General features: G+C 42.3%; 4 protein-coding genes across 6 annotated transcripts; 2 read left to right on the forward strand and 2 right to left on the reverse strand.

Moving 5' to 3' along the window:
- Positions 1-4,658: 4,658 nt before the first annotated feature.
- On the forward strand, positions 4,659-9,396 carry LOC104419154 (ankyrin-3). Its single transcript, XM_010030719.3, has 4 exons — positions 4,659-5,220; positions 6,676-6,951; positions 7,388-7,525; positions 7,693-9,396. The coding sequence occupies exons 1-4, from the start codon at positions 4,825-4,827 to the stop codon at positions 9,229-9,231; spliced, it is 2,349 nt and encodes a 782-aa protein (XP_010029021.2). The 5' UTR covers positions 4,659-4,824; the 3' UTR covers positions 9,232-9,396.
- Positions 9,397-9,504: 108 nt separating this feature from the next.
- Positions 9,505-12,143, reverse strand: LOC104419155 (ribosome-recycling factor). Its single transcript, XM_010030720.3, is given in 9 exon segments — positions 9,505-9,773; positions 9,849-9,917; positions 10,775-10,843; positions 10,921-10,942; positions 11,085-11,176; positions 11,323-11,438; positions 11,530-11,673; positions 11,797-11,832; positions 11,835-12,143. Coding segments are annotated over 9 exon segments (804 nt in total). The 5' UTR covers positions 12,010-12,143; the 3' UTR covers positions 9,505-9,692.
- Positions 12,144-13,459: 1,316 nt separating this feature from the next.
- On the forward strand, positions 13,460-18,462 carry LOC104419156 (COP9 signalosome complex subunit 3). 3 transcript variants are annotated; one of them, XM_010030722.3, is made up of 11 exons: positions 13,460-13,752; positions 14,259-14,374; positions 14,472-14,718; positions 15,498-15,555; positions 15,653-15,742; positions 15,969-16,034; positions 16,885-16,974; positions 17,073-17,231; positions 17,325-17,446; positions 17,934-18,006; positions 18,056-18,462. In XM_010030722.3, the coding sequence occupies exons 1-11, from the start codon at positions 13,568-13,570 to the stop codon at positions 18,137-18,139; spliced, it is 1,290 nt and encodes a 429-aa protein (XP_010029024.2). In that variant the 5' UTR covers positions 13,460-13,567; the 3' UTR covers positions 18,140-18,462. The 3 variants fall into 3 exon arrangements, with proteins under 3 accessions (XP_010029024.2, XP_039157852.1, XP_010029025.2); XM_010030723.3 differs by having other exon boundaries at positions 13,461-13,752; positions 18,071-18,462; XM_039301918.1 differs by lacking the exon at positions 16,885-16,974.
- Positions 18,463-19,278: 816 nt separating this feature from the next.
- LOC104419157 (protein TPLATE) lies at positions 19,279-26,897 on the reverse strand. The gene is made up of 7 exons (XM_010030725.3): positions 25,602-26,897; positions 24,383-24,979; positions 22,658-23,025; positions 22,234-22,537; positions 21,475-21,597; positions 20,560-21,015; positions 19,279-20,143 (listed from the first exon to the last, which is right to left on the reverse strand). Exons 1-7 carry the CDS (start codon positions 26,721-26,723, stop codon positions 19,598-19,600), a joined length of 3,516 nt encoding a protein of 1,171 aa, XP_010029027.2. The 5' UTR covers positions 26,724-26,897; the 3' UTR covers positions 19,279-19,597.
- Between the last annotated feature and the right edge of the window lie 3 nt (positions 26,898-26,900).

Here is a 26,900-nt window from a genome sequence, read left to right on the forward strand (position 1 = left end):
ATTTCATTCGTGTGAGATCAGGCGTCGCGGCCGGCGCGCGTTTGGCTCCCTTTATCTTGGAGCGCGAATAATTCAACATCCGATCTGCTTATCCGGTTTCGACTCATGGGTTTGGACTTCTGCACAACTTGTTTTATAACAATATTTCGACATAATTATTCGGGTAAGAAAAAGAAAAGTCCCAGACGAGGGATGCCCTATCCGTCTGCATCTGAGGGGCAACTCAGCCGAAAAAGAAAAGTCCTGAGAGAGATATTCGACTTGCATTTTGACGTGACGTGGTCCGATTAAAGTAATCATCAGGGGTTTTGATTTGCACGCGGTCAAGCCATGAGAATCCAAAGAACGACATCGGTTGTTGAGGTGACGCTAACAAGTACAAGAGAATGAGATTAAGGTCAGCAATCTCAAAACCAGATCTAGTCCTAAGTACAATTAGACAAGGCCTTGCCCGGATGGCGGATTCCAATGCGTTTTTTGGCCTCTTGCTTCCTGTTGTTGAGGATTTCCATGCATTTGAGAGGGCAGTTGGTCGACAATTATGAGAATTTCGATTGCACAGACTTTAGAGATGAACAGTTTCACCCAAAACCTATAACCTATACATAGGAATATAGAAGTCTTGCGGTGACGCTTGGGTTGCTGTTCTTCATTTTTTGAAATCCAAAATGTATCATGTCATATATTTCAGAGTCTATTAAAAAACTGGCTGATTTCTTCTCTTTTTTTCTTTCATTTTTAGTTAAGCCTAATTTGTCCTCTTTTTTCCGGATTTAAAAGAACTTAACTAAATTTTTAGACTTTTTAAGTGTGCCACGACCAAATGAGGATTTGAGGACTTGGTGGCTATATCTAGTTGTTGAGAATTCATATCTTTGCTTTGGCTTTAACAAATCAATTTTGCGTATAAGTAGTGAAAGGATGCTAGTAAATAGAGATCAACGGTTTCAAATTCCATTTCGATTTAAAATCCATCCATTAGAACAAGTTCATTTTATTTTATTTTTTAATCTAGAATTTACCCTTCATATCTTGGAATTGTACTCACTCTAATTGATAGGTTTATGGTGCTTTTGGTAACTATCATGTTAATAGTTTTTTTTTTTTTTCATATACGAGTTTCTGAGCATTCGAGCACGTTTGGTAAATACGTAAAATTTATATTCTCGGAATAATTCGAGTGTTACCGAGTAGGCCCTTAACGGTCAATTTACTGATTAATAGATACCAATAAACTAACAAGCCATGTGCTAATTTGCATTGACAACACGGGGAAATTTCAGCACATATTTATGCAGAGACATTGGATCCAAACGTTATAAGATAGTTGCCACATCGCACCCCGTTCTCGTGTCCAACCAAAGAGGATCGATACTTTGATTAAGAAGCGGAGACCGTGCGCAGGAAAGATTGCATATTTCAGTACGCCGTCCGGGGGGCTCGACCGAAGCAAAATGCACGGTGTCATTACATGAGTACGCTCAAGGCTAGTTGCTTGAGTTTCGATTGAGGTGAAGTGGACGATCGCCGAGGGAGGTCCGGCACGCGACATCGGTCCGGAGCCGTGAAGCCGGGTCAGTCATGGATCGAAGTGAGCTAGTAATAATACCTACCGCAATCGATAAAACGACGGTGACTTGAACGGCAAGCCACGGGAGGTTTCCTCAGAACAACATGGAAGACAAAAGGGCAAAACCCAAAAAATAAAAATATAGGACACGGTCAAAAAGACGCTGAGACTGGAGTCCCGGCAGAAAGATGAGAAGTGGCTTCTCAAGTACTGCTGTTGACCATTGCGGATACCCTCCAGGCTATAACCGCACCATGCACAAAAAAAATATAAAATGATATAACCCATGAGTGTTTGATTGGGATACCACGTAATCGAATCATAGACTCATATTTGAAATAAGTTTCGCGTATGATAAAATCTCGTGGACAATGAAAGATTGACTAGGATACGATGTAGTCCCTCCGTGGCCCGGGTCTGATTGTGTCAACCACTCAGACATAGACTAGTTAACCGAGAGCTTGGATGAGATACCTAGCTGGCGAGAGAGATTGTCGGGGCCACGATCGCGCCAAGTGGGCGTTTACCTCTATCATCCTCTTTTGAGCTCAGTGCTCTTCTAATTTCTTCCTGCACATTTATGTCTTTCCGCACCGTAATTGAAGACAAGTACATTGTACTCCCTCTCAGCACCCACCACAGCCGGTTGTTAGAGAGGGTCCTAGGGGGCTCCGTGAATCACTTCCATGTCCCTCCTGAGATTTCCCCGGCGTATGATTGCTCGGAACGGGAAGTTCACTCGGCTGCACGTGAGACGTACAAGCTTTGTCCGACATGATATTGAAGCAAGCATTTACCAATACTTTCACATTTATGGCTTTTTATCATACTGTTCTCGCTTCTTTCATATATGCTTGTCTTGATGATACAGATGCAATTGCAATGGATAAGATTCTCCAGTCAATGCTTTCATTACAAGTGTCTTGTCCATTCATACAAATGATCAATGCAAAAAATGATGGTTGAATTGAATTTATAACTGTTGCCATGGACTCTCGAGATCAGTGAAAGTACTAATTGCACATTTTGTTGGTAAGGCTTTCGCAGTGTACGCACACAAGAAACAGAGCATTTAGAAAACCAGGAGCAACATGCATCAATTTGCCCCCTTCTTATGCTGCATATTTTTAGAAAATTTGTTGTCAAATTGAGTCTTGAGAATTTCTGAGTCGTATAAAAAGAAATATGATCATTAAGTGGTATTAAATCGTGCTTATATAAAGAGTGGATAAAATTCGCCGTCGAGTGATGTGGTGTGATATTTTAACAAAACGGATTGGGATACCACGAAATTCTCATAGGATGCTGTCTCTTCTGAGCATGAAATGCCGAAACCGAATACCAAGATCCACCAGTGCAGGAAAATGGGATGTTCCGATTCCTCTGGACACGGCCATGTACAATGCCAAGATCAGGTTAGAAAAATGCCAGTGCAGTGTACCAAACATGGCTAGGCTACAGGCCACATGCGTCGTCGTCAGGGATCGTGGCTGCTAGGGGCATAGCCTTCCTATCTGACACTCAACACATGGTCGGACGCGATTCCTTATGCGTCTTTCCTCCCTCAACAGATCGATTTCTTTTCTTCCTCCCTTCTTCTTTTTCCTGAGCCGAACCGTCGTCACGCGATATGTTATCTCAGTACGTACGAGCATGTTCGGTTTCAGCATCGTGTAGCTATTTTATGGCATATATAATATGCACGTTTCAGGTTGCTGCCGGCCCTCCTAAAGAATTAAAAGTAAAACAGAGAAAAAAAAAAAAAAAAACGACAGAGAGAGAAAGCAGATTCTGGGATGGCGATTCCCGATATTTGCTCCAGGTTGTACGCTGAGACTGAACCAAAAGGAATCACTAAAGCCTGACCTCAGCTGAACTTGGCCCCCCTCCTTTCATTCGAGAATTTCTTTGCATTAAGTTAGATTTATCCGAACTAGGAACACTTCGGCTAAATCTCGACCCTTTTTTTGGGCAAAAAATTATATTAATTATTCAAAATGATACATATTTCTTAAAGCAAAATAATTCGAACCGAAGCAAAACTCGAAACACTGCAATATAAACAAAAAAAATAATGATTAATAGAGCACAGTTGGGATTAAGCACACGCTCGACCCATAAAAACAAATCTATCAAGCAAAACAATTCATCGTTAATCACTGGATCTCGTATTTTCATCGGTGACAAGCATATTTCCATAATTCAGTTGATCGCTAGATCTCTCATTTTAACACATATCTAGAAACAACGTTGCCAATTGGTGATGTGCACTAAATCTAACTTCATTTATACCGTTGTCGTATAGAGATAATCAAAGCAGGTTGAATTTTCGTGGTTTAAGCGAGATGATATAGTTCCTACTCACGTCAAAGGCAAAGGACTCATACATGAACATGGCACATGGTATCGTATCCCAAAAGAGTATATTTATTGAACTCCCGAAAGAATGTCAACCATTTATATGGAGAGTTTCATTGAACGATTTTAATTATGTAATTTGTGATAGCTCAAATCCTCTACAGGAAATTCCATTTTCTAGGTGAACCTTTTCTTTTTCTTCTTTCGGTCCATGACAACGAAACACGATAGGGCATAAGAAATGCTCGTATATTTTAAGGAGCCCTAGCATATTAATTTCAAATTCAAACCAAATTTCAATTCACGGAGCAAGAGGTGCAAAAAGGGTTTCTTATTAATTACATGAGATTTACATGGATGACGAATCGGGCAAGATACAATTAATAAATTCTCATTAGAGGCATAAATATTCTCAAAACTGTAAAAATTCAGGCGCATGATATGGCACCGAAGGAAGCTTTTGAGAAAAATCATGGGACTTGTATAAAATTAAATTATTTCAAAATCTCACCGAGTCTCGATTCTCATCACGAAACGAGCGATGTCCGGATGAAAAAAAAAGAATCCTTTAAAAATTCAAATAAGGCTGAAATTCAGCTGCGACAAAAAACTGTAATTTAATCGAACGATAAAAATAAATAATTAAAAATACTCGCCCGTTTCTTTTCGATAAAGACATTAATAATAAAAAAAAAATAATAATATATACCGGCCTCGCTGCTTTCCCTCTCGCTGCGTTTCTAGACTCTGGCGCTCACTTCTTTTGAAGTCTCCTCCCTCTCTTTCTCTCTCTAAAAGCTCGCGTTTCCGCTTTCTAGAGATAGAAAGAGAAACCCGAAGCGAGCGACAGAGATTTTCGATTCCGGAGCGCACGCGGCGGAGGAGCGACGCCACCGATGCTGCAGAGGAAGCGCGACGCGCCGGTGCTCGGAGGAGCGGCTCAGGCGGCGGCGGCGGCGGCGGCGGCGCCGTTGCCCCTGCCCCGGCCGGCGATGCCGGCGTTCAGCGGGAGGCAGGTGGTCCCCGTCGACTGCGCCGCGGAGGTCTCGCAGCGCCTCCTGGAGGCCGCCCTCGGCGGCGACGCGGAGTCGGCGGCCGAGTGCCTCGCCGACCCGCTCGTCGACGTCAACTACGTCGGGGCGGTGAGCCTGAAGACCAGGCGGGCCGACGTCGTCCTGCGGGGGGAGGCCGCCGCGGAGGTCCGGGTGGAGTACGAGGAGTTCAGGACGGACGTCACGGCTCTGTTCCTCGCCGTCCACGTCGGCAACGTGGCCCTGGTGAAGAAGCTCCTGGTAACGCTCCCGCTATTCCCTCCCGTTGTTCTTTTTTTCAAACTCGCTGCAGCGCCTGAACCAGATTCGAGCATTTTCCGTCAAAATCCGTGCCCCATCCTCCATTCTTGAGCGAGACTTCTGGTTTGAACTTCGAACTGCGACGCTGTTTTCATTTTCGTAGCTTCCATTCAGCGAGTTTCGGCGTTCTTCAGGCGACACGTTTCTCATCTTCCGACAAATTCTTTCCTTTTTCGATTGCATGGTGGATTTAGCTCCTGCTTGGCTTATCTCCTCTGTTGAATCCTCTCTCTTTTCGTTTTCGAGCGGATATACTGTTTCAGAGCTCGCGAGAGCTTGAGCTGAAGCCGTTGGCTTCGTGTAATTTTGAAATGCTCTGCAAATTTCGATGCGATTTTTTGTTTTTGCTTTTAATTTTTCTCCTTGCTCTCTGCTATTGAGTTTTGCCAATTTCCATAGCCATCGAACTGAAGCTAGCACTGATTCAAACACACTCGATTTCAAATCCCCATTCGAATCCGTTACGTTTCGATTCGCAAGTCAACGTACCGATTATTCTTAAACGTGCGATCTCCTCAGCCGCGACATTTGCTGGAAATTTATCTTCTTAGAAATAGCACTAACTACTAAGTTTTTTTTTTTTTTTTTTGTGCCGGAAAAGCAAAGGCGGGCACCTTGTTTTGAAATCGAAGTTCTTAATTATTACGAGTCGTAGTTTTATGTCGCTTTGTGCTTTTTCCCCTCCTTGGTCCCAAAGATAAATGTCGGGTTTTTATCTCTTTTCGTCGCAGAGAAGAAATTAGGAAATTATTTTGGTAATCTCGTATGCGTTTCTAAAGTAAAGATTCGAATTTGATTCCTGATGTTGGGATTTCTTTGTCGGCAAAGATAGAGGAGAAGGCGTTTATCATCTTTTCTATATCTTTTTGAAGTCGGGTCAGATGTTTTACTGTATGAAACTCGCTTGGACGCATGTGTGCTCTGTGCTGGTAAAATCGGGGAAAGACAGAGAACCTGCTAAGTTGCTATACATTTCAGTCACTTCGTCTATGAGGCCCATATGCAATTTGCTTCTGGCGAACTGAAGATCCTGCAGCACGCGACAATCCGCATAGGCATAATGTCTCACCTTTCAATGATCTTTTTTACGCACTGTTGATGATACTTCCAAGCTTTCTTGTCCATCACATCAGGTTAATTTTTTTTTTCCTCCTTAGCTATCTTGGTGTCCCCATTCTTTGTAGACTGGGAAGAATCCAAAACTTCCGTACCGGGCCTCCGTCCTTTTCCTGGGTTCCATCGAGGTCTCAGGCGAATATAAGCTTTAAACGAAAAAAAAACAAAGTGAACAACGAAAAAAAAACAAAGTGGACAACAGTAGAAGTCTACTCTTTGGGTCTTAGCACCATCTCTGTTCGCTGTTCGCTAACATCTAGCTGTTATAATCAATCTCAGAGCGTAGGAGCTGATGTGAACCAGAATCTCTTCAAGGGCTGTGCAACTACCGCGGCCGTACGGGAGGGCCACCTTGAGATTCTGGAGATCTTGTTGAAAGCTGGAGCCACTCAGTCAGCCTGTGAGGAGGCCCTGTTGGAAGGGAGCTGTCATGGACGGGCAAGGCTGGTGGAGCTCTTGATGGGCTCTGATCTTATTCGGCCTCACGTCGCTGTGCATGCTCTTGTCACTGCTTCCTTCAGGGGGTTTACTGATGTAGTGGACACTCTCATTAAGGTATTGTTTATATTAAATGATATCGTAGAGTTTATCTCCGAATAGAAAAATGAAAACTTTTAGAAAAATTAACGTAGGTAACTTATGTTAATTTGCGCAACAGCCTGGGTGTTCTGGACAACATAATGACTGTAATGTCAAGACAGATTGAGTACCCTACTAGTAGTTTTCATGTTCTGCTAGCTAAGGCAATGGCGTAGAAAGATTCACGTGACTGATCCTACATTCTTAGAAAAAGATACAATGGCATTATATCAGCTAGCCCACGCTTGATTTCCCTTTGCTAAGGGCAGGCCCTTCGTTATAATAGAATGGCAGATAGACATATATCCAATGATGCTTTTACAATGGCTTTGACTAACCAACTGTTTTAGAATTTTTCTATACTCTGCTACTAATTTTTTTAGTGTGACTGAGACGGTTGAACTTTTAATAGTGTGGAGTGGATCCAAGTGCATCTGATCGATTTCTTCTCAAGTCATCCAAGCCGTCTCTGCATATAAACATTGACTGCACTGCTCTTGTTGCTGCTGTTGTTGGTCGCCAGGTCGCTGCTGTCCATCTGCTATTACAGGTAAGCCAAGTTTCAGTTCATCTAGACATATATTGGCGTGACCCCCAGATGCATTCTTTATTTCTGATTGCCTGAGAATTAGTTAGTACCCTTATCTTGAAGTTTTATCAAAGAATAGTGTTCTTCATTGTCATCTACTTCGTGACGTGATGTGGTCACATTAACAGGCTGGTGCAAGAACGGATGTCAATGTAAGACTGGGAGCATGGTCATGGGACATAGCTTCTGATGAAGAGTTTCGAGTTGGTGCTGGACTAGCTGAGCCTTATCCCATCACCTGGTGTGCAGTGGAGTATTTCGAAGCTAGTGGTGCTATTTTGCGCATGCTTCTCCAGCACATATCTGCCAATAAAAATCATCATGGAAGAACTCTCCTCCATCATGCCATCTTGTGCGGCAACTCAGGGGCTGTACATGTGCTACTCAAATCAGGCGTCGACAAGGAAACTGCCATTGTTACTGCTGCTAAAACCAGCATTCGTCCAGTACACATGGCCGCCCGTCTTGGTCTTTCAACAATTCTCCAATGCTTAATTGACTTTGGTTGTGACTTGAACTCCAGGACAACTTCTGGTGACACGGCTTTGATGATCTGTGCAAAATATAAGCACAGGGAGTGTTTCAAGATACTGGCCATGGCTGGCGCAGATTTTGGCCTTACCAATACATTTGGTCAATCTGCAAGTTCAATTGCCGGATCAAACCGGTGGTCCCTTGGGTTTCAACAAGCAGTAGTAGATGTGATCCAAGCTGGAAAGATTCCTTATTCCAGCAACCACACTATTTTCCACCCACTGCTATTGGCAGCCCAAGCCGGTGATACTGAGGCCTTAAAAACTCTTATTGGCTCTGAAGCCGTCAACCTTGACTACCAAGATGAAAATGGCTTTTCAGCCGTCATGATTGCTGCTCTCAAGGGCCATGTGGAAGTATTCGGCTTACTGGTCTATGCCGGGGCAGATGTCAAGCTATCAAACAAAGCTGGTGAAACTGCAATTACCATATCTAAACTGAACCCAAACAGGGACCTGTTTGAGAAGGTCATGCTGGATTTTGCACTTGAAAAGGGCAGCTGCAGTGCGTGGGGATTTTACGCTTTACATTTTGCAGCTCGGCATGGAGATCTGGATGCAGTCAAACTACTGGTGAGCAGAGGCTACGACGTCAACGTCCCAGATGGGGACGGGTACACTCCTCTGATGTTGGCTGCAAGGGAAGGCCACATGTCCATGTGCCAGCTTTTGATATCAAGTGGGTCGCGTTGTGATTTCAAGAACTCCAGAGGCGAAACGGCCCTCTCAATCGCAAGGAAAAATAGCGGCATGGTAAATGGCACGGTCAATGTGATTCTGGACGAGCTCGCACGTAACGTTGTTTTGGGCGGTGCTCGAGTATGGAAACACACCAAAGGAGGAAAAGGAACTCCGCACCAGAAAGAAGTGAGGGTGGTCAGAAACTCTGGAGTGCTGAGGTGGGGGAAATCAAGCCGCAGAAACGTAATGTGCCGAGAGGTTCAGGTCGGGCCAAGCCAGGCCTTTCAGAAAAATAGGCTGAGGAAAGGCGGTACCGATGCTCCTGGGATTTTCAGGGTGGTGACCGCCGAGAACAGGGAGGTCCACTTCGTTTGCGAGGGTGGAACAGAGGAGGCTGAACTTTGGGTCCGAGGTATAAAGCTTGTTGCCAGAGACGTCGCTTTTGGCAAATAGAGAACACCATGAGGCTCCGCATTACTTTGATGTACAGATTTTTAGGATTTGAGCTGATGCAATCCAGATTCAGATTGGAGTGGTTGTAAATGTTTGCCCTATCTGTGTAATGCATTAGAAACTCATGAATAATTTCTCATTAGAAAGGGCTCCAATTTGGTGAAACTTTGCTTTCATCTAAGGTGTCCCACTGCTAAATGCAATGTCAACAAATGCCTAGGAAGCTCCGCTACTAAAGTGGTGGTGAGAAATAAGTAGCACTACTTTTGGAAGTGTCATCAAGCCACACAGATCCGCCCAACCATATATATAAACGGTCGGTTCCGTCCGTAAGTTTAAATATGACAACAACAAAAATTCCCAATCGATCAGAGGAACAAATTTTACGAAATTTTCGGTGCCTAGATGACTACTCTTCAGACGAGATCTCGATTTCATTACAAATTGCTAACGACAACAGTTTAGCCAGAAATGATCTCCTTTTCCTTTGCTTTACAAATCTCCTCGGCTGATTTAACGAATTTTTTAGTCAACTCATCTACCTGCAGAAAAAAAAAGAAAAGGAGGAGATAAGAAGATTGCTTGACTCGCACAATAGATGACGAACCGTTACTCACCTCTTTCTCCAATTTTTTCGCATTGTCCTTGGGGAAACTGGAACCGGCTTTCTTTATTGTATCCAATGCCTGCACAATTTAGTGAAAGACAGAGCATGAGCTGACTGCAACCGTAGGCTACAAGAACACCTTGACTCTCTCAAACTACTGTGCCATTTACAGTAAGTGTGCTGCATGGACAGGTCATAAGCAGCCTTTCGCCATTACGCCTCATCAAATTAATACTTTTCTTTTCAACTACGTAGAAGGCTCGATATATAACATTCAGTTCCTTCTATCAAATATCAAGTCTAGGAAGCCAATTTGCAACATGACCATATTGGGAACTACAACATGTAAAGTCATTGCCCCTAACATACCTTTGAAAAATTTAATGTCAATGCTGTTGCACGAGAACTTAGTATACCAAAACAAACAGCACCACAACTTCCTAGATGTATGCAGCTTAGCAATTCCATTCTGAGAATAAGGGTTCAACTTGAGTACTTCCGAAACGGTCCATGCACCTTGAATTACACTAAAAGAGTCTGTTCCCAAGGCTGAACTTTATATTGCCCTAGACATCACCGTGGCTTTGTATATGTGAACAGTAGTCATTTTAGAGCTCCCATTCCCTAGTGAAAACAATGATCCAACTCCTATGAAGTAGCATCTTAAGATCAGGTGACAACACACTTTTTCAAAGTAATAGCATGAGAATAATGCAAATATGAATAGATTGTATACCAAGCAGATCAGAGGCTTGCATTATCAAAAAAACAAGATGGAGTGGAGACTCGTGTTAAAAATATATTGCAGATATCATCTTCGATGTATTGTGGTTCACCATCACGATTTCTAGTATTCATATCAATCACTACGATGTCTAGTCCTCCGCAACATGTACTTCATAGTCCAATCCTTGATAGAAGGATCCAAGAAAATACCTTTTGGCGAGCCCTTCTTATACTCTGTTTAACATCTTCACAGGACTTGGCAACCACCTTATTCATTGCCTGTGCAGAGCAAAACATTGTCACAGACAGGAAGGAGAAACAGAAATTAACCGGGACAAAGATCAGCACATTCCCACCTGCATATGCTCTTTTGTCAACCTAACCACAGAAAGGTGACAAGTCAATACAGGAAATTTGGCATACCAGAAAGAATGACGAATTCCAAATAGAGAGAAACCTCATAATTTGCATCAACAAAAGTTGTCGATTCCAAATAAGCTAAATACAGAACGAGGCTTACGGAGGAATATTGGCAATCAGACGCTGACCATCCACCTGAGGATTTAATCCTAAAGGAGAAGAAACAATAGCTTTCTCTAATTCCTTCACTGTCTGCAGGAGAGGGGGGATGATCCATAAGTTCCAGCTGCAGTCGCAACGATATGAAAGAAACCCGAAACAAATGCAATGGGATAAAAGGTACAGATACCCAAAAAAGAAAACAGGCTTATTGCATTGAGGGAATAGAAGCTAATTACATTCGGATCATAAGGATTGACCGACAGCGTCTTCGGATCAATCACCGACACGACGGCTAACCTATTCAGAGGCATCTTCACGCCACCGGTCTCCACTATAATGTGATCGAGCATCCCTGGGAAAAACCATCACACGGTGGTAATCAACCACTAGAAAAAGAGCAAGACGCGGAAACAAGCGATCGCATCGAGTCCGGCAAAACCAACCTGCGGAGGCCCTCCCAGTCCTAAGTTTCGCCAATTCGCGCGACAACGCCACCACGGCGGCATCCATTTGGGACTTGGCAGCTTCCTTGACGCTGGGCCCGATGTCCGTCGCGACGTCGACCGAACCGGCAGCCGAATCATCCTCTAAAAGCACGCGAACCCCAAAAAAAACCATGAACACAACTCGCGGCGCCGAGGGTGGTTGGCCAACTCAGATGCCATTTTGCTAGAGAGAGATGTTAGAGAGAGAGGGGGGAGGGGATTTACTTGATTTTTTGCCTTTGGCGAATCCCTGGCGTTCAATCTGATGAATTCGGCGGGGGCGAGGGACGGAGGTCCGATCCGGCGAGCGGGATCGGACGAGACGCCGCCGGGGCGAGCGACGGCGGCAGAGAAATCGCGGCTCTGGAGGTCGATGCACCGGCGGAGGAGGACGCTTCGACATGAAACGGCGCGTCGCAGCAGCAAGGACGTGGCCATGGCTCTGTCCGAAGGCGGGTTGCAGGAACTGGCTTTAGGGTTCTAGCAGAAATGGCTAAACCCCTGCTCCATCGTCGTCTTCGCGGAGGGGACGATTGTGTCGTCCGCGACGGAGGTTCGAATCCTACGCCAAGCGAAACTAACTGAGAATTAAAATGGGACGTTAGTGTGGAACGGTGCCGTTAAAGATGGGATACGGAGTTTGCTGGATATTGGTCCGCCAAACTAAAAGATTTAAAGTAGACTCGAGAGTTCTAAATTAGGACTTTTGAAATAGTGGATATTATTCTCTAGCTAAAGAAATTTTTTAAAGAATATTATTCCCGAATAAAAGAAATTTAATTGGCCAAGAAGAAACTTCATACATGATTCGATCAAAAATCTTCTTCTTCTTCTTCTTCTTTTTTTTTTTGAAACTTTTGTTTTGACTCGTGTGATCTCAAAATTGATTTTGTAATGTTTTAATTCATCACATGCCTTCATTTACAAGATTCAAATCGGTAGGGTAATTTCTTTAATTCGTCTATTTTTATGCGTAATTGATATTAATGTTTATGTTTTAAGTCATCAAAAAGTCATTTTAGTTGAGTGAAGGAAATGAGACCCATTTCATTACACAACAGCTTAGTCAATTTCGTGAGAGACCACTCCTCAAAATCGTGTAGCGTGTACTTGAAATCCAGTCTATACCTATACTTGATATTATTTAAGGGAGATTCCATTTTCAGTCTCTTGACCTAAATTACCTTAAACCGAATTATTGTAATAGCCAGAATTAATCTCGAGTGAGTTCATGGGCTATTGCCATTAACGCGAAATCCACTGTTGACCGCCACTCTCACTATGTAAATGTAGCTAGCTAACAGTTAAATAATAATAAATTCGGCCAAGAAAAATAAAATGTGATCTGGTTCCCTTTAACAAGGAAACCGTTCATCATTTGAGACTATTATTGGCATCATCGGACCAATCCGCCGTAAACGGCCATACCTAACACGCGGTGGGTCTAGTTTCATCTTTTCTCAAAGTGAAAAACCACACATGCTTAAAATGATTTCAAAGTAGAATATGAACAATTGTTTCCACTTTTTATAATTGTATTTTTTAAAAATAAGTAGTTTTCGTGAATTTCACTTCGACTTGGTTTTCCATGAAATCGGAACACACAAATGTAAAAGCAACACAAATAAACACGTTTTCAACAAAAAAATAAAATAAAATAATGTCGATTCTTTTTTTCAAAGTAATTTTTAATAGAAAATTTAATAAAAAAATTTGAGAACATTTTCGCAACACAAACGGGCCGTCTTTTCGGTGGCAAAACGAACACCCCAGATCAGGTCCAATCCAGATGAGACGAGATGGGCCGAGATTCTAGATCACAAGCCCAAAGGCCCTCCTCCGTCAGCCCACCGAGCCCGACGACTCAATCGACTCGGCCGATTCCGTACCGAGTCACGCGGGAGCCGATGCAATCTCTGCCCCCTCCACCTTCGCCCCTTCCGCTGGTTCCTCCGATTCTTCACCGGGGACCGAGGTCCGAACTGGGGAACGAAGCATGGGATCGATCGAGAACCTGGTGACCCAAATCCAAGGCCTCTCCGGCAGCATCGACGACATCGCGCACCTGCACAACATCCTGAAGGTCGCCGACGAGTCGCTCCACGCCGAGCCGAGCGCCCTCAGCTCCGTCCTCGACCAGGTCGACCCCGCCAAGCACTCCCTCGGCTACCTCTACTTCCTGTGAGTCCTCGCTTCGCTCGCCGCGGTCGGCCGTTGGGACGATCGCGATTTCGCGGCACTTCGCTGCATTGACCTACCTAGGGTTTCGGCTTTCGACGGGCTCGTGCTTTGAATTTGGGACGACGTGTGGATTGCGATTTGCCCGCGCGATGTGGTTTATTGTGTGGTTTTTTAGTTATCGACTGGGGATCGGATGGCGATGTACTTAGGAAATCAATCTCGCGTGAAATAATTGCTGGAGACGCGAGTATTCATTTCTTTACTAGCTTAAAGTGAAATGGTGGATTTGGAAGTGTTAGAAGCAGTGGCTGTTATTGCAAACACGGCACTTATGAATTTGAATATATTGTATTTCTGTGGAGATACTGAGGATAGGAATAGGGTAGAGTAGAGATTATGTGGCATTTGTAGTAAATTGGCCTGATTTAAGCACACAGAAATAGCTTTCTCGAGACATTCTTCTTGTATTGCTACTCACTTGACTGCCGTGTCTGAATATACAATAGAGAGGCGTTCACGTCCGGTCCAGTTTCAAAAGAGCAAGCGCTTACCCTCATACCGATTCTCGCCAGATTTATCAATTGCTGCGATGCACAACAAATTCGTTTCGCACCTGATAAATGTACCCTTCTATACCTCAAAGCAAACTGTGATTCGCTTTGTATTGTTAAACATCGGTTGCTAACTCACAGCATTGATTCTTCTTATTGAGCCCGCAGTTGTCTCTGTCTGCAAAAGGTTCAAGGATCATGTTTTGTTGATTGAATCCCCACTGCGTGGTGTATCTCCAATGCGAGCAGCTGTCCGAAAGCTTCAGACTACCTCTGAACATTTGACTACCTTACACCCAGATTTTCTCCTTCTTTGTTTATTGTCCAAGAGCTATAACATTGGTCTATCCGTTTTGGAGGATGATATATTTGACGTTGATCAGCCAAGGGACCTTTTCTTATACTGTTATTATGGGTAAGCTTTGCTTATATGTTTGTCTATTTTTCTCCAGTGTACATTTTGCACCATTTGTATTCAGGTAACAGGCCAGATTTACTAATGCTACTGCCATCTAAATCTTTTTCTCAATCATTAGATGAAAATTTTAAGTGTGCTAGAAAAAGGGTGTCTGTGATATCTGATACGATACAATGTAGCTGGGTTGTCTAAGCTGGGTAAGAAAATGGCACTTGAGGCGTTTCAGAAAATATTTTCAACAGCAAAGAAATAAGTAAGCATCATCCCAAGAAGTGGGGCTGGTCATAATGTCCACCACACAAACCAAGAATGGACTTTTGAACAGGATTAATTTCTCTGATTCTCGAATTTTCGGATGTGAAGTGAGGCTCCAATGAGAATATTGTCTGATTTTCTGCATATTGACTATATAGGTTATCCACAGAATTAACAAACATTCGAACATGATCAGCTTTCTTCGTCATAAAAAGTTCGATTTGAAGTGATGAAGCTGATGTTTTAGCCACGTCACAAAAATAAGTGGAGGGTTATTTTGCCGAGTCCCATTATGTGGTTTTGTTGACTTTTGAGGCATCAGGCTTGAACATTCCTACATTGTTTGTTTACATGAGAAGTATTTTCTCTTGTTTCGTTGCCCCTTTTGTTTGTGAGAATGAGCTTTTAAATATTTTGCATTAATAGTTCTATCCTTTCACATTTTGTCCAATATCGGTTTTTTAACGTGCGTCTTGTGTTTTTGGTTATTTTATTTTGATTGATATTTACTTTGGCTGTAGGGGTATGATATGCATTGGTCAAAAGCGTTTTCGAAAAGCATTGGAGCTTCTGCACAATGTAAGTAATTAATGTACATGCATGTACTGAAATATTGTAAATTATTGTGCAGTTCTATGTTATGACCAGTTTCTTCCATTGTCATATCAAATTCCAGGTGGTTACTGCTCCAATGAACACAATCAATGCTATTGCCGTTGAAGCATATAAAAAGTACATACTGGTTTCTTTAATACATTATGGGCAGGTACTTATTATCTAAATGTGTACTTTGATCCCTTGCAAACTTGTTTCTAATTATATTTGCAACATTGTAGTTTTTCACTTTTTTTGTCTTGATGATATGAACTTTTTTCTTATTGTAGTAAGCTTTCTTTCCTTAATACTGTGCTGGTTTGGTTTGGAGACGATATATATACTTGCTGAAATTTTCTTTTTTGAGAATGATGGATATCTTGCACTTTTCTTCATAGTTCTCAACTAGTCTTCCCAAGTACGCTTCTTCAGCAGCTCAAAGGAACTTAAAAAACTTCTGCCAGGTATGCAGATTCTGTAAAGCATCTATTAATAGCATAGATTGGTCACATGGATGTTGTATGTGGACAATAAAGTTGAGATTAAGCTACAATATAGCTGTGTATATCTCTCCTTATTTCCAAGGATATTTATTTTTTGAATCAAATGCCTATTGTATGATGATTTCCAATTTTTACCAGTTCAAGTCCAAACTGACTTTTGTGCATATTGGTAATTGTGAAGGCTTAATTGAACACATCCAAGTGAGTATATCATGTTGTAGGTTTTCTAATCTGCATTGAAAGGATTCATGTTTATGTCTGGTTAGATTGTTGTTTACTGGCATGACTTCTTATAGGATATCTGACTTGGTGATTTCAACTTGACCTGTAAAGTTTAGTACTTGTAACTGGCATTTTTTGAACAGAGTACTTGTACTTAAAAGTTGCTTTACGTGTACTACTTTTGAGGAAAGAGATTCAAGTGTCATATTCATGCTTTAATAGCGATATATATGTTTCAAGCGTATGACCACAGAAGCACAATTAGAAATTGCTTGTTTCTAGCAACGATATTGTGCATCTAGTTTTAATGAGCGACTGAACAGAAATTTAAAGCAGAAGTATCCCTGTAATTGGAAAAGCCAGAAGGTAAAGTTCCAAATAAAAATAGTTTGCTCTGCAGGCGTTTCCTTTCTATACTTGCCACATGCGTGCTCTGTTAAATATTACCTTTCATTTGATGATCCTGTATTTTTCCTTTTTCCTGTTCTTTTGAGGCATCTCTTGATTATTATATTGTTTCTTATTCTTCTCCATGATGAACCCGGTTTCTCTGATTATTGTTCTGTTAACCTTGTTTCTCCCTAATCAGCCCTATATAGAGTTAGCAACTACTTATAGCTCAGGGAAAATTGCGGAGTTCAAAATATATGTTGATACAAATAGGGAGAAATATGATAATGTAAGTACTGAACATCCACCATTTTTCTTCTCTACTTGCCTCGACAACTGTTGCAAGGCTTTTTATGCTTATGAAAAATAATTTTGATTTCATTGTAGGACAAAAACCTAGGTCTGGTTAAGCAAGTCGTATCTTCCATGTACAAGCATAACATCCAGAGGCTGACTCAAACATACTTGACTCTCTCACTTCAAGATATAGCCAACACAGTGCAACTGGGTAGCCCAAAGGAGGCAGAAATGCATGTTCTGCAAATGGTATTTAGAATAATAGATCATATTTTTCCTTTTGTATTTTTGTAATATATTGCTCTTAAACCGTCTCTAAATTATTGAGTGTTTAATTTTTAGATTCAAGATGGTGAGATCTTTGCAACCATTAATCAGAAAGATGGAATGGTTAGGTTCTTGGAGGATCCTGAACAGTATAAAACCTGCCAGATGATTGAACACATCGACTCATCAATCCAGAGGTACAGATTTTTGGACAGTACATAGTGCTGTACTCTCTCTTAGGGTTACATCACCTCTCCCGGATAGTCTGAAGTCAATTTTTATTTTTCTCCAATAGCCCTATGTTTCTTTTGCTTGCTCTCATTTCCCGGTGATCATTTTGATCAACTGTTGCCCAGGTCCATGTTTTATCTCGAAGCTCGTTAAGTTGCACCTTCTATCCAGTGAACTCTTGTTTTGCATTCTTAAAACCTTATTTATAACTAGAGGTCCTCTTAAGCAACTGCAGGAGTTGTTACTTTGGTAGCGGTCAAGGTCAATTGCCAGTCGTCGTTTTGTGTTGATTTTTATTTGATCTAGTTAGTTCTATTGCTGGACCACTAGTATTGTGGATAGGATAAAAACTTTTTTCTACTCTTCTTCTTTGGAGATACTTGTGCAATTGCATGCCCAATGTAAATTCATAGGCTGCAAAGCATGTGGTACTTATTATCTGTTTTTTGTCAGGATAATGACACTGTCCAGGAAACTGAATGCTATGGATGAGCTAATGTCATATGATCCTCTATACCTAAGCAAGGTAAGGACATGCTTTGAGATTTTGAGGCAAGTTACTGTTGTTTCTGAAGGTTTTGTTTACTCAGGTTGGGAGGGAGCGACAGAGATTCGACTTTGATGACTTCGATACAGTTCCCCAGAAATTTCCCATCTGAGGATATGCATATGGGACGAAAATGTTTAGATCCGTTCGAAAATCAACCTCCCATTGTTCACCGGCTCAATTTGCTTCTAATTGAGATAGAAGAAGGCAAATATCTGTAATGAAAATTCTCTTTAAGAGTCATGAAATTAGAAGCAAGTTGAGTTTTCTTCGCTGAAATTGCTCCCCAGTTTTGTTCTTTTGCGGTAATCATCGAGGTTATTATTTGGAACCACAAGTGCTAATTAGGCCCCCATTTGGTTGATGAAAAACAGTTTTTTTGGTGGAGTACCATCCGACTTTCCATTATGTAACATTGCATCCGACTTTCCATTTTGCAACATTGTTGCCGACAAAGGACCTTTTCTCCTAGTTCACTGAAAATAAGCAAGAATGAGGAAAATGGATGCTCTCAGCTTCTTTGCTAATGGGAGATAATCATATATATGGGGAGCTCTCGCTCAGGGCTTCGTTTTTTTTCTCCTGAAATCCCTCTTCATCTTGTTCCATTTCAAGAATCTGCTCAGCGTTCCTATAATTATTTCCATGCATGCCGTTCCAGGGTAAATAAACCCCAGAAAGTAGAGCGCTTTTACCCGGTCCTTGAAGTTCGGAGGAACAACAGACCTGTTTGCGAACATTTGCTCATGGTGATTGACCTTGGAACGTGTCATGCAGCATGCAAGTGTATCTATGAAGGGAGACTTTGGTGTGTCTACTAATGGATTGCCCGGATCGCAGAATTCATTCATCGGATGTTATTAGAGCATGAAGCTGAGACGATTATTAGTAATTACTAGTCAACCGGTATTGTTGATTTAAGCTGCAGCTGTCAGAATTCTTGGCTCGATACTTCCTGCGTCTTGCTTGTCATCATCCGGTTCATTTCTCAGAATGGTCGGCCAAGGTTACTCGTGATCGCTGTCTAAACCCGCATCGTGCCTCGCAGAACAAAATGCCCGTGCCCCAGAACAGCAAGTCTTTGTAGCTGATTACGCGTGGAGTGGATCGATTGAGCCTTATCATGGCAACCAGATGTACAAGCCAATGACATTGAACATCTAAATCGAAACCTCCGGCAAAAAAATTACCTTCCAGATGAAGGCCACAGTTTGGACGGTTACCAAATACACAACTCAAACCAGCCAAAAAGGTAAAACAATACACAACTTTTCATATCACAGGGAGTCCCCATAGATGTTCTGGGACTTCTACGGGATGACAACCTCCAAAAGAATTGACGAGTTCATTGGTAATCGGATTTATGAACAACAGACTAATGGTACTGCTACAAAGATATACAACAAAATCCTCCTCCAAGCAATCGCCGCCTCTTTCACAAACACCCAACTCAGAGAAAAAAAGTAAACCTGTCTCTAATCATGTCATCTCCCCAATGCAAAACCCACTGCATGGTTGGGATAAGATTACTATGAAAAAAATAAAATCAAAACCTTCTAAGATAAGCAAATCAATTAACCTTGGTGCTTCTATCTTTACACAACGTGTGCCATTCCTGTAGAACAGCTGCTTGAAGAGCCATATGCTCGACTTCCTCCGCCGTCAACTTTGAGAGGGTTGCAGGTCCCTTAGGTTCTTCCTTCTCCCCATCTTTCTTTTTTTCCTTCTTTTTCTTCCTTTTCTCTTCGTCCTCCTCATCTTCCTCATCTTCCTCATCTTCTTCCTCTTCATCATCAGATTTTGGAGTCTTGGGAGGAGGCTGGGCTGCCTTCAACAAAGCTATCCTTTCCATTGAGATCCTAAGCTTCTCACCAGCAGCCACTTTCACTTCATCTTCAGGCATATACTCAACACCCCCATCAGTAAGGTCGTCCAACCAGCCCTGAAGATCTGACTCTATGACCTTCGTAATTGATGCATCAGAAGCTCGGACAACAAACTTGCACATCATAGTAGTTGTCTCATCGCCCAGGTCCACATTTCTGCTCACTTCACTGGCTCCAAAAATCATCATGCCCAAGAAGCCTCCATACCAAGTTTTTGCAGCGAAGCAAAGCTGTGTCAAATATCATAATAGTAACTTAATGTTAGAATACCTAGATGGTGGCTAGGGGTCCACAGATGATACCGAGTGCAGAGACATCACAACCTATATACCAACTTACCCAGAGGTCTACGAAACCACAACAATCTCAATTCGACACATATAGAGGCATTTACTTTCATCAGCTTCCTATTGCAATAATTCAGAAGTTTCTCCATGGTTTTGGTCTCAAATTTCCTACTGGATAATCAAGAATAAATATCGATATCAAAGGACAACAGCATCTCTAAGTGCAAGAAGAGAACATAATTGCACACGAATTTTCAAACTACCAACCTGTAGTTCCCCACAGAGAGAGAGAGAGAGAGAGAGAGAGAGGGAGGGAGAGAGAGGGAGGTAAATGGTAAATACCAAGTCTAACATCCTACCTGAAAGCCTGCCACTGTGCGGATGATGTGTGAGCAAACTCTGTGGAAAGGCTTGGAAGACAATGACTTTAGGCCACTCAAGAAAGGAGAAGCCCCATACTGCTGTGCAGCTGTTGCTTTAAATCCACTTCCCTCGTAGGTATAAGTACCAGTTAACTCTACAATAGCTGGTAAACTAGGCCAGAGACGGAAGAATTCAACAGGTGAAATTTTATGAGGCAATAGAAGCTCTGTCAGCGGAATTTTGTAAGGCTGACACCTTAAAATTACAGGTTCGCCTAGTTCTGGCCTTAGACTTCGCCTCTGCCTGACACTCTGTGGATCCTCTTCAGCATAATCAGCATCATAATCAACAGCAGCACCACTTCCATAAAATGGGTAGTATAAAACTTGAACCCATAGAGCACATCTCTCAAACTGAGAGACACCCACTGTGACACTACAGAGAACTGGATCCTGGAAATAGATCGCCGAGATTAGAGTACTAATCAATTTACATTTATCGTCTGAGACAGTAATTAATATCCCACTATATAAGTTATATGGCAAAACTTTTTGTTTATGGATAATTTATACAGCCAATCTTTTAATGTGGAAACTCCTGAAATAGAAAATAGAACTGCTTTTGCAACTGAGGACATCCATACAGACCAGGCTAAAAGACCAAGAAAGAGGAAGTTTTTTTCAATATCCCTTCAACCATACTGACAAGGAATAACTCAACCTTACTGGCAAGGCATAACTCTACCATAGTAATTCATGGAAGACTTAATCCAACATAAACAGTCTCCTGCTCATGGATTAGCAACTAGAATTTCAAACACGCGCACTCAGTATAAGTTTATATGGACCTAAAATAGGATACCAGGAACCACAAATGAAGGGATCTAAAATATATGGATTATGAAATGGGACCTGTGAAACAAGGTTGCGCAATTGCCGGACAGCCTGAGGAGACCCATCCATATAGTACAGCGCACCAGATAGTCCAACCCTAATATCAACCCGGTTCAGTTCAAGCTCAGTTAGATTCAACACCTGAAATAACTTCATCAAATTAGCACTATATTCCTTCACAACTGGGATTATAGAACAGTAAAAAATGAGGAGCAGTGTAAAACTAATGAAAAGAATTGCATCGATTCCGAGGTCTTTCTATCTCCTAATAAAATTGAGGCTGATGAGCCCCCATGTTACATATATACCAGACAGCTGCACATAGGAATGCTCTCTATCTTCAGTAAGCATGAGCAGAAGTAAAATAAAGCATTGTAGTAACAGAATATAAAGTTGTAAAATTAAACTGCCATGCAATCACATAAAACCCAGCAGAGAATGATAGTGGTTCCACAGCTACATTCATATGACTTGGAAAATGAGTTCAAGTTTTGGTTCTGCAGTAAGGGACCCTCACACAATATCAGTGTGCTCACTACAAGCTTCCATTTCAGGCACTAGTAAGAGCACATAGACTCATTAACCATGCATTTCTGAGTAATTTATAACCAATACTTCCATCTTTCACTCTTTTGCCTATGTAGGACAAAGAAGATGTTCTTATCTTGCTTAACAAAAAATGCAAGCGAACATTTACGGGAGTTATTATCTCAAAGGACGTAGTGTGGCAAGCACGACTTAGGCACCAAATGCACACCAACTTAAACCAAAATGCACCTTTAAATGTAAAGTGATCTTCCCATCACCCGAGTCTGCCAAATGATATGCTTCCACATAGCAAGGATCACTGCCTCCAGTCAAAGTAATTGCAGTCGGTGGAACCTTAAGTGAGGTCGAGTCAATTCCCTTGGTTAGCAGTAAGGTTAATTCACTTGGTTGCGGCCTCCAAAGTTCCAAGATAGCCTTATGAACTAATCCTTCTAACTTTCGGTCCTGAGCAGCAGCAGCTTCATAGAACTGGACAGTTAGCTTATGATGGCTAAATGGGTAATCACCTCGGGCTTCACTAACTCCAGCCCACCTGAAAGAGATACATATTTCATTCTAAATACACACAAATATATTTGATAAGAAAGAGAAGACAAGATCTGCAACGTTAAGCTCATATTTTTCAAAAGGAATTGAAGATTATCAACCTTACCTATTGTCTGGATGGCTGGTGACATATTTAATTCTCTGTAATATCAAGCGGCATTGATGCTTGTTCACAGAATCAGCCAAACTATTGTTTCTGAACTCTTCAAGCTCTTTAATTAGTAGTTGTCCTGCCCTGGCATTACGAGATCCCAACCTTTGAGCAGACAAAAGAACTGCCTGAACATCTTGAAGTCTATTTGTTGCTTCTCCAGATGCATCCATGTTGTACATGAACAAGACCTTGTGGATGTTTGATATGATTATGTTAAGTGGATCCTCAGGATCGTCAGCTAAAAGTGGATCCAGACCTTCCAAATCTATGTGTTCAGCAATGGCCCAAATAACACGAGCACATATTCTGGGGGTATTCACCTGCAATTTAGATGGATATGTGAGATTTTCCTTTTGACAAATCTCTGGAAAGAGAGTAAAAATAGGGAAGATGTTAAAAAGACTTCAACATTCCCTTAATAAAAATGATAGAACAAATATTGCATTAGATGAAATGTTGCAAAACAAAAACAAAATACATCCACTTTATACAACATTCAAGACTCCTCGTCAAGATAGGAGAATCACCACAGGAGTAATTTGTGCACTTAAATTCAATTCTGCAGCTTAGTATTGAGAAATTGCCCCTGTAAATATGCATTCGCCCCCAGGCAGTTGACTGCTGATTAGACAACAGTCCAATCTTCACATGAAATGAAGAAATTCATGCAAGTGTAAGACAAGACTTAAAGTGTAGCTGATGAAAGATAAGAGCACATGGCTAAAATAATCTCTCCATTGAGTACAGCGCTTCAGCTAAAGGACGTTAGCAAGCATCCAGTACTTAACGTGCTTTGTTTCAAGAGTGTAGTCAAGAATGCGGAAACTAAATTTTTCTTTCTTCATCTAGGAAGAATGCTGAAACTAGAATAAGAAGAATGCCAACCAATTCTATCATGAAGCCAGTGAACACCCTGAAAGTAATGACAACACTGTCGAAATAAAGACTCTGCATAAACATAGTAAGTGGAGATGACACACGTGGTTGTGCCATGTCAAAAAGATTCCAGAACTTTGCACTGAAAAAGAAAACTTGCTGGCCCATATAAAGTTGACATCATGTAAGCCTCTCCATTTTGCCGAACTTACAGACTCATTGTGGCAAATTGCCAGCCACCTGGGCAGACAGATTTGTGTTTTCTTCCTTTATAATATATTCTAGCTTCATAGAGTATAGGCCTCTAAGATAGCGGTAAAATGACTTGTCTTTGGAAAGGTAAAAGCTAGGAAGACATGTATAACTCCAATTTCTACTTTATGCCTCATGAATAATTTTGACTTCTGAGCATTAAGTTCCACACCGGGCACATGCACAAAGCATCCATTGCCTGCATTGGGCAATTTAGTTTTTTTTATGCACTTAGTCAGTGCCAGACCATAAAGTAAAAGCCATATGGAAATTTCAAGGTTAAACCAAAAAAAAAAAAAAAAAAAAACAGGGCTGGAGAAGTGAAAGCTAAATCATCCACAGGCAAGCTATATTAAGAAATACGTTATAAACAGAGTCATGATCTTCAGCCTAAAAAAATCGTGACATGAAATTAATATTTAATAACCAAGTCTGATTTTTAAGTCGAAGAAGTATGTTTCCAAAACAGCGAACGGTACAATTCATATCTGAATTATCTATTGCAAGATCTTTAGCACATCTTTGGTCTCGTGAGATTTTCATACATACCTCATGCAAGTCCTTCACCAGCTCGCGCTGCAAATTCTGCAGTCTGGTCTCATTTAGAATTTGGTCTTGGGAAGCCCCATCTTTGACTCTTTTAACACCGCCCCTTGTATCATATATATAACAAAGTCTAACAAGCAATTTCAAATAGCAGTCGATTGCATACGTCCGACCATCACAGTCCCACTTGACGCAAGGTCTACAGACTTCCACCACCTCCAAAGCAGGCTCCGTCCAATTAAGTGCACCATAACCAGTTCCATAGGCCAAGGCTCCAATGACCCTGCTCTCCATGCCAGAGTTCTTTTGTTCAGGCAAAGGTAATGACAACTGAAAGCAACTTTCAACCAGTGATGCTACTAGTTCCTCCCTCAATAAGCTTTTACTAGTAACACTATTGAGGTCATCTTTTATCCTTGCATCTTCAAAAAGGGAAGCAATACCAGTTCCAGCTAGAGGTTTTTGACCCCTTCGAACACTTTCCTTGGCAAAAAGGTCAACACAAAGAGCGGTTCGACAGATACAGGCCATGGCATGCATGCGGTCTGATTCTGCCCTCAGGTTTCTTACCATAAGAAGCAGCCTCTTGAAAAGAGAAACCTTCATGCATTCAATTCACGGACATTAGCTTGTTGGCATTTGAGGAATTCTATCTCAAACATCATAATGCACGACTTCCAGATATTCATTGTTAGGCTACATGTTAATTCAATTACATGGAAGATCCTATAGAGATCCTAGAAAAGCTATAAAGCAGACTCCAATCAGACACTGCAAGTAATGGTAGATTTAACAAAAGCTAATACTTTTGTAAATAATGATAGGTACATTAAGACCATTTGACCAAATTGGTTGGTAAATTTTTATTTGGTTTAGATAATGGCACACTAGTTAAATGCCCATTAACAGTTCTTCGAATCATTGTGCAATGCAGTTTCATATAGATACCTTAGGGAATCCAGCATTATCTCAGTTTCATACTCGACTTAGGAATAGCGATAGCCAGCTCTTACAGCACCTAGAAGTCTGCTTGACAGTATTTTGTGCTAGGTGCAGCAGAATGAAAAGAGATTGCATAACGTAACAAGTCTTTATTGTATCACATATGATCATCAGTGAAATCAAACAGTTATGATAAACAGAAGGCAGATCAGTTCAGCCACAAATCTTCTACAAAAAGATGAGTGTCCTTTAGAATAAAGGAAGCAAATCAGGCACATACCTGCATGTGAAGATCGAGAAGGTGCAGATTCGTAACCACAGCCCTAACAATACTTTCTCTGGCAGAAGAAAACTCTTGCCTATCCCAGAGAGTCAAGATTGCGATAATTGATTGTGAAGCCCATTCTGGCTTCCCACCGGGTACATCAGCTAGATACAACATGTTAATACCAACCTCGTAAATCAATGCCGGATCCAAGGAAGAAGCCAGAAATGGTGCCAGATGCGAAACAACATCCGAAACACCCACCAATCTCTCCGCATTATTCAAGTCAATCACGCTTGCATTTGAATTACTCTTCGAAAGCTTCCTCACGATCTCGATTGAACCAGAAGCCACCGCCTTGACAGCATACACTATAGGGAAGACTGTAGCCCTAAAGCTCTCTACAGGCAGGACCAAGGATCTTGCCATCAAAGCGTTGCGCTTCTTCCACACGAAATCCACCGTAGAAGATACCCAATTCGACCGAATTGCCAGCGAGTTCTCACTATCAACTAACTTATCACCTGCCAATCGACTCATCCTCTTATTATCAAACTCGTGGAACAGCCTCCCGACGGATTCAAACGCTACTTTAGAAACCGTATCGGCCCGGTCAAGCATGTTCTGCCCGATCCGCGCCCACCAATTGGAAACCCTGTCGAGCAAGCTGACATTATTCTCGCACAGCGTGACCAAATCATCGCGCGCCAAGATACAACCCAGAGTCTCGGTGATGGAGAAGCGGAGATTGTCGCTGGGAGAGTCGAAGCAGCCGTTGATCTCCTTGTGGGAGCTGGTGATGAGCCTGGAGAGGTGGTGGGAGGGGATGGCGGCGAGTATGGAGAGCGCGGCGGCGGTGACGTCGGGGTCGGGGAAGTCGAGGTCGCTGCGGATGCCGGTGCAGACGGTCTCCCAGAGGTCGGCGGCGAGGCGGGTGGAGCGGATGAGGTCGAAGGCGAGCTTCTTGCACACGGCGGAGGCCGGGGAGGCGACGATCTCCTCGACGGCGGACTTGGCGATGACGGAGATGTCGCGGCCGGCGGCGGAGTGCTGGAGCGCCTGGAGGAGGGCGCCGGACTGGCGGAGGGCGTCGTTGGAGCGGAGGTCGGCCTGGATCTGGGCGAAGACGATGTCCATCGTCGCCGGCGTTCGGAGCGGTTCGATTCAGCTCCGCATTCGCTGCGAACGAAGCGCGCGGAGAGCGTGGCTACGGCGCGAGATCGGGGACGGCGAGCATGAGCGGTGGCGATGATGGTGGTGATCGGAGCTGGGGAAAACTGAATGGAGTCTTCCCTTCGGATCCGTCAGCAAAGA

This window comes from Eucalyptus grandis, chromosome 9 (assembly GCF_016545825.1).
Source record: "Eucalyptus grandis isolate ANBG69807.140 chromosome 9, ASM1654582v1, whole genome shotgun sequence".
Taxonomy (NCBI): Eukaryota; Viridiplantae; Streptophyta; class Magnoliopsida; order Myrtales; family Myrtaceae; genus Eucalyptus; species Eucalyptus grandis.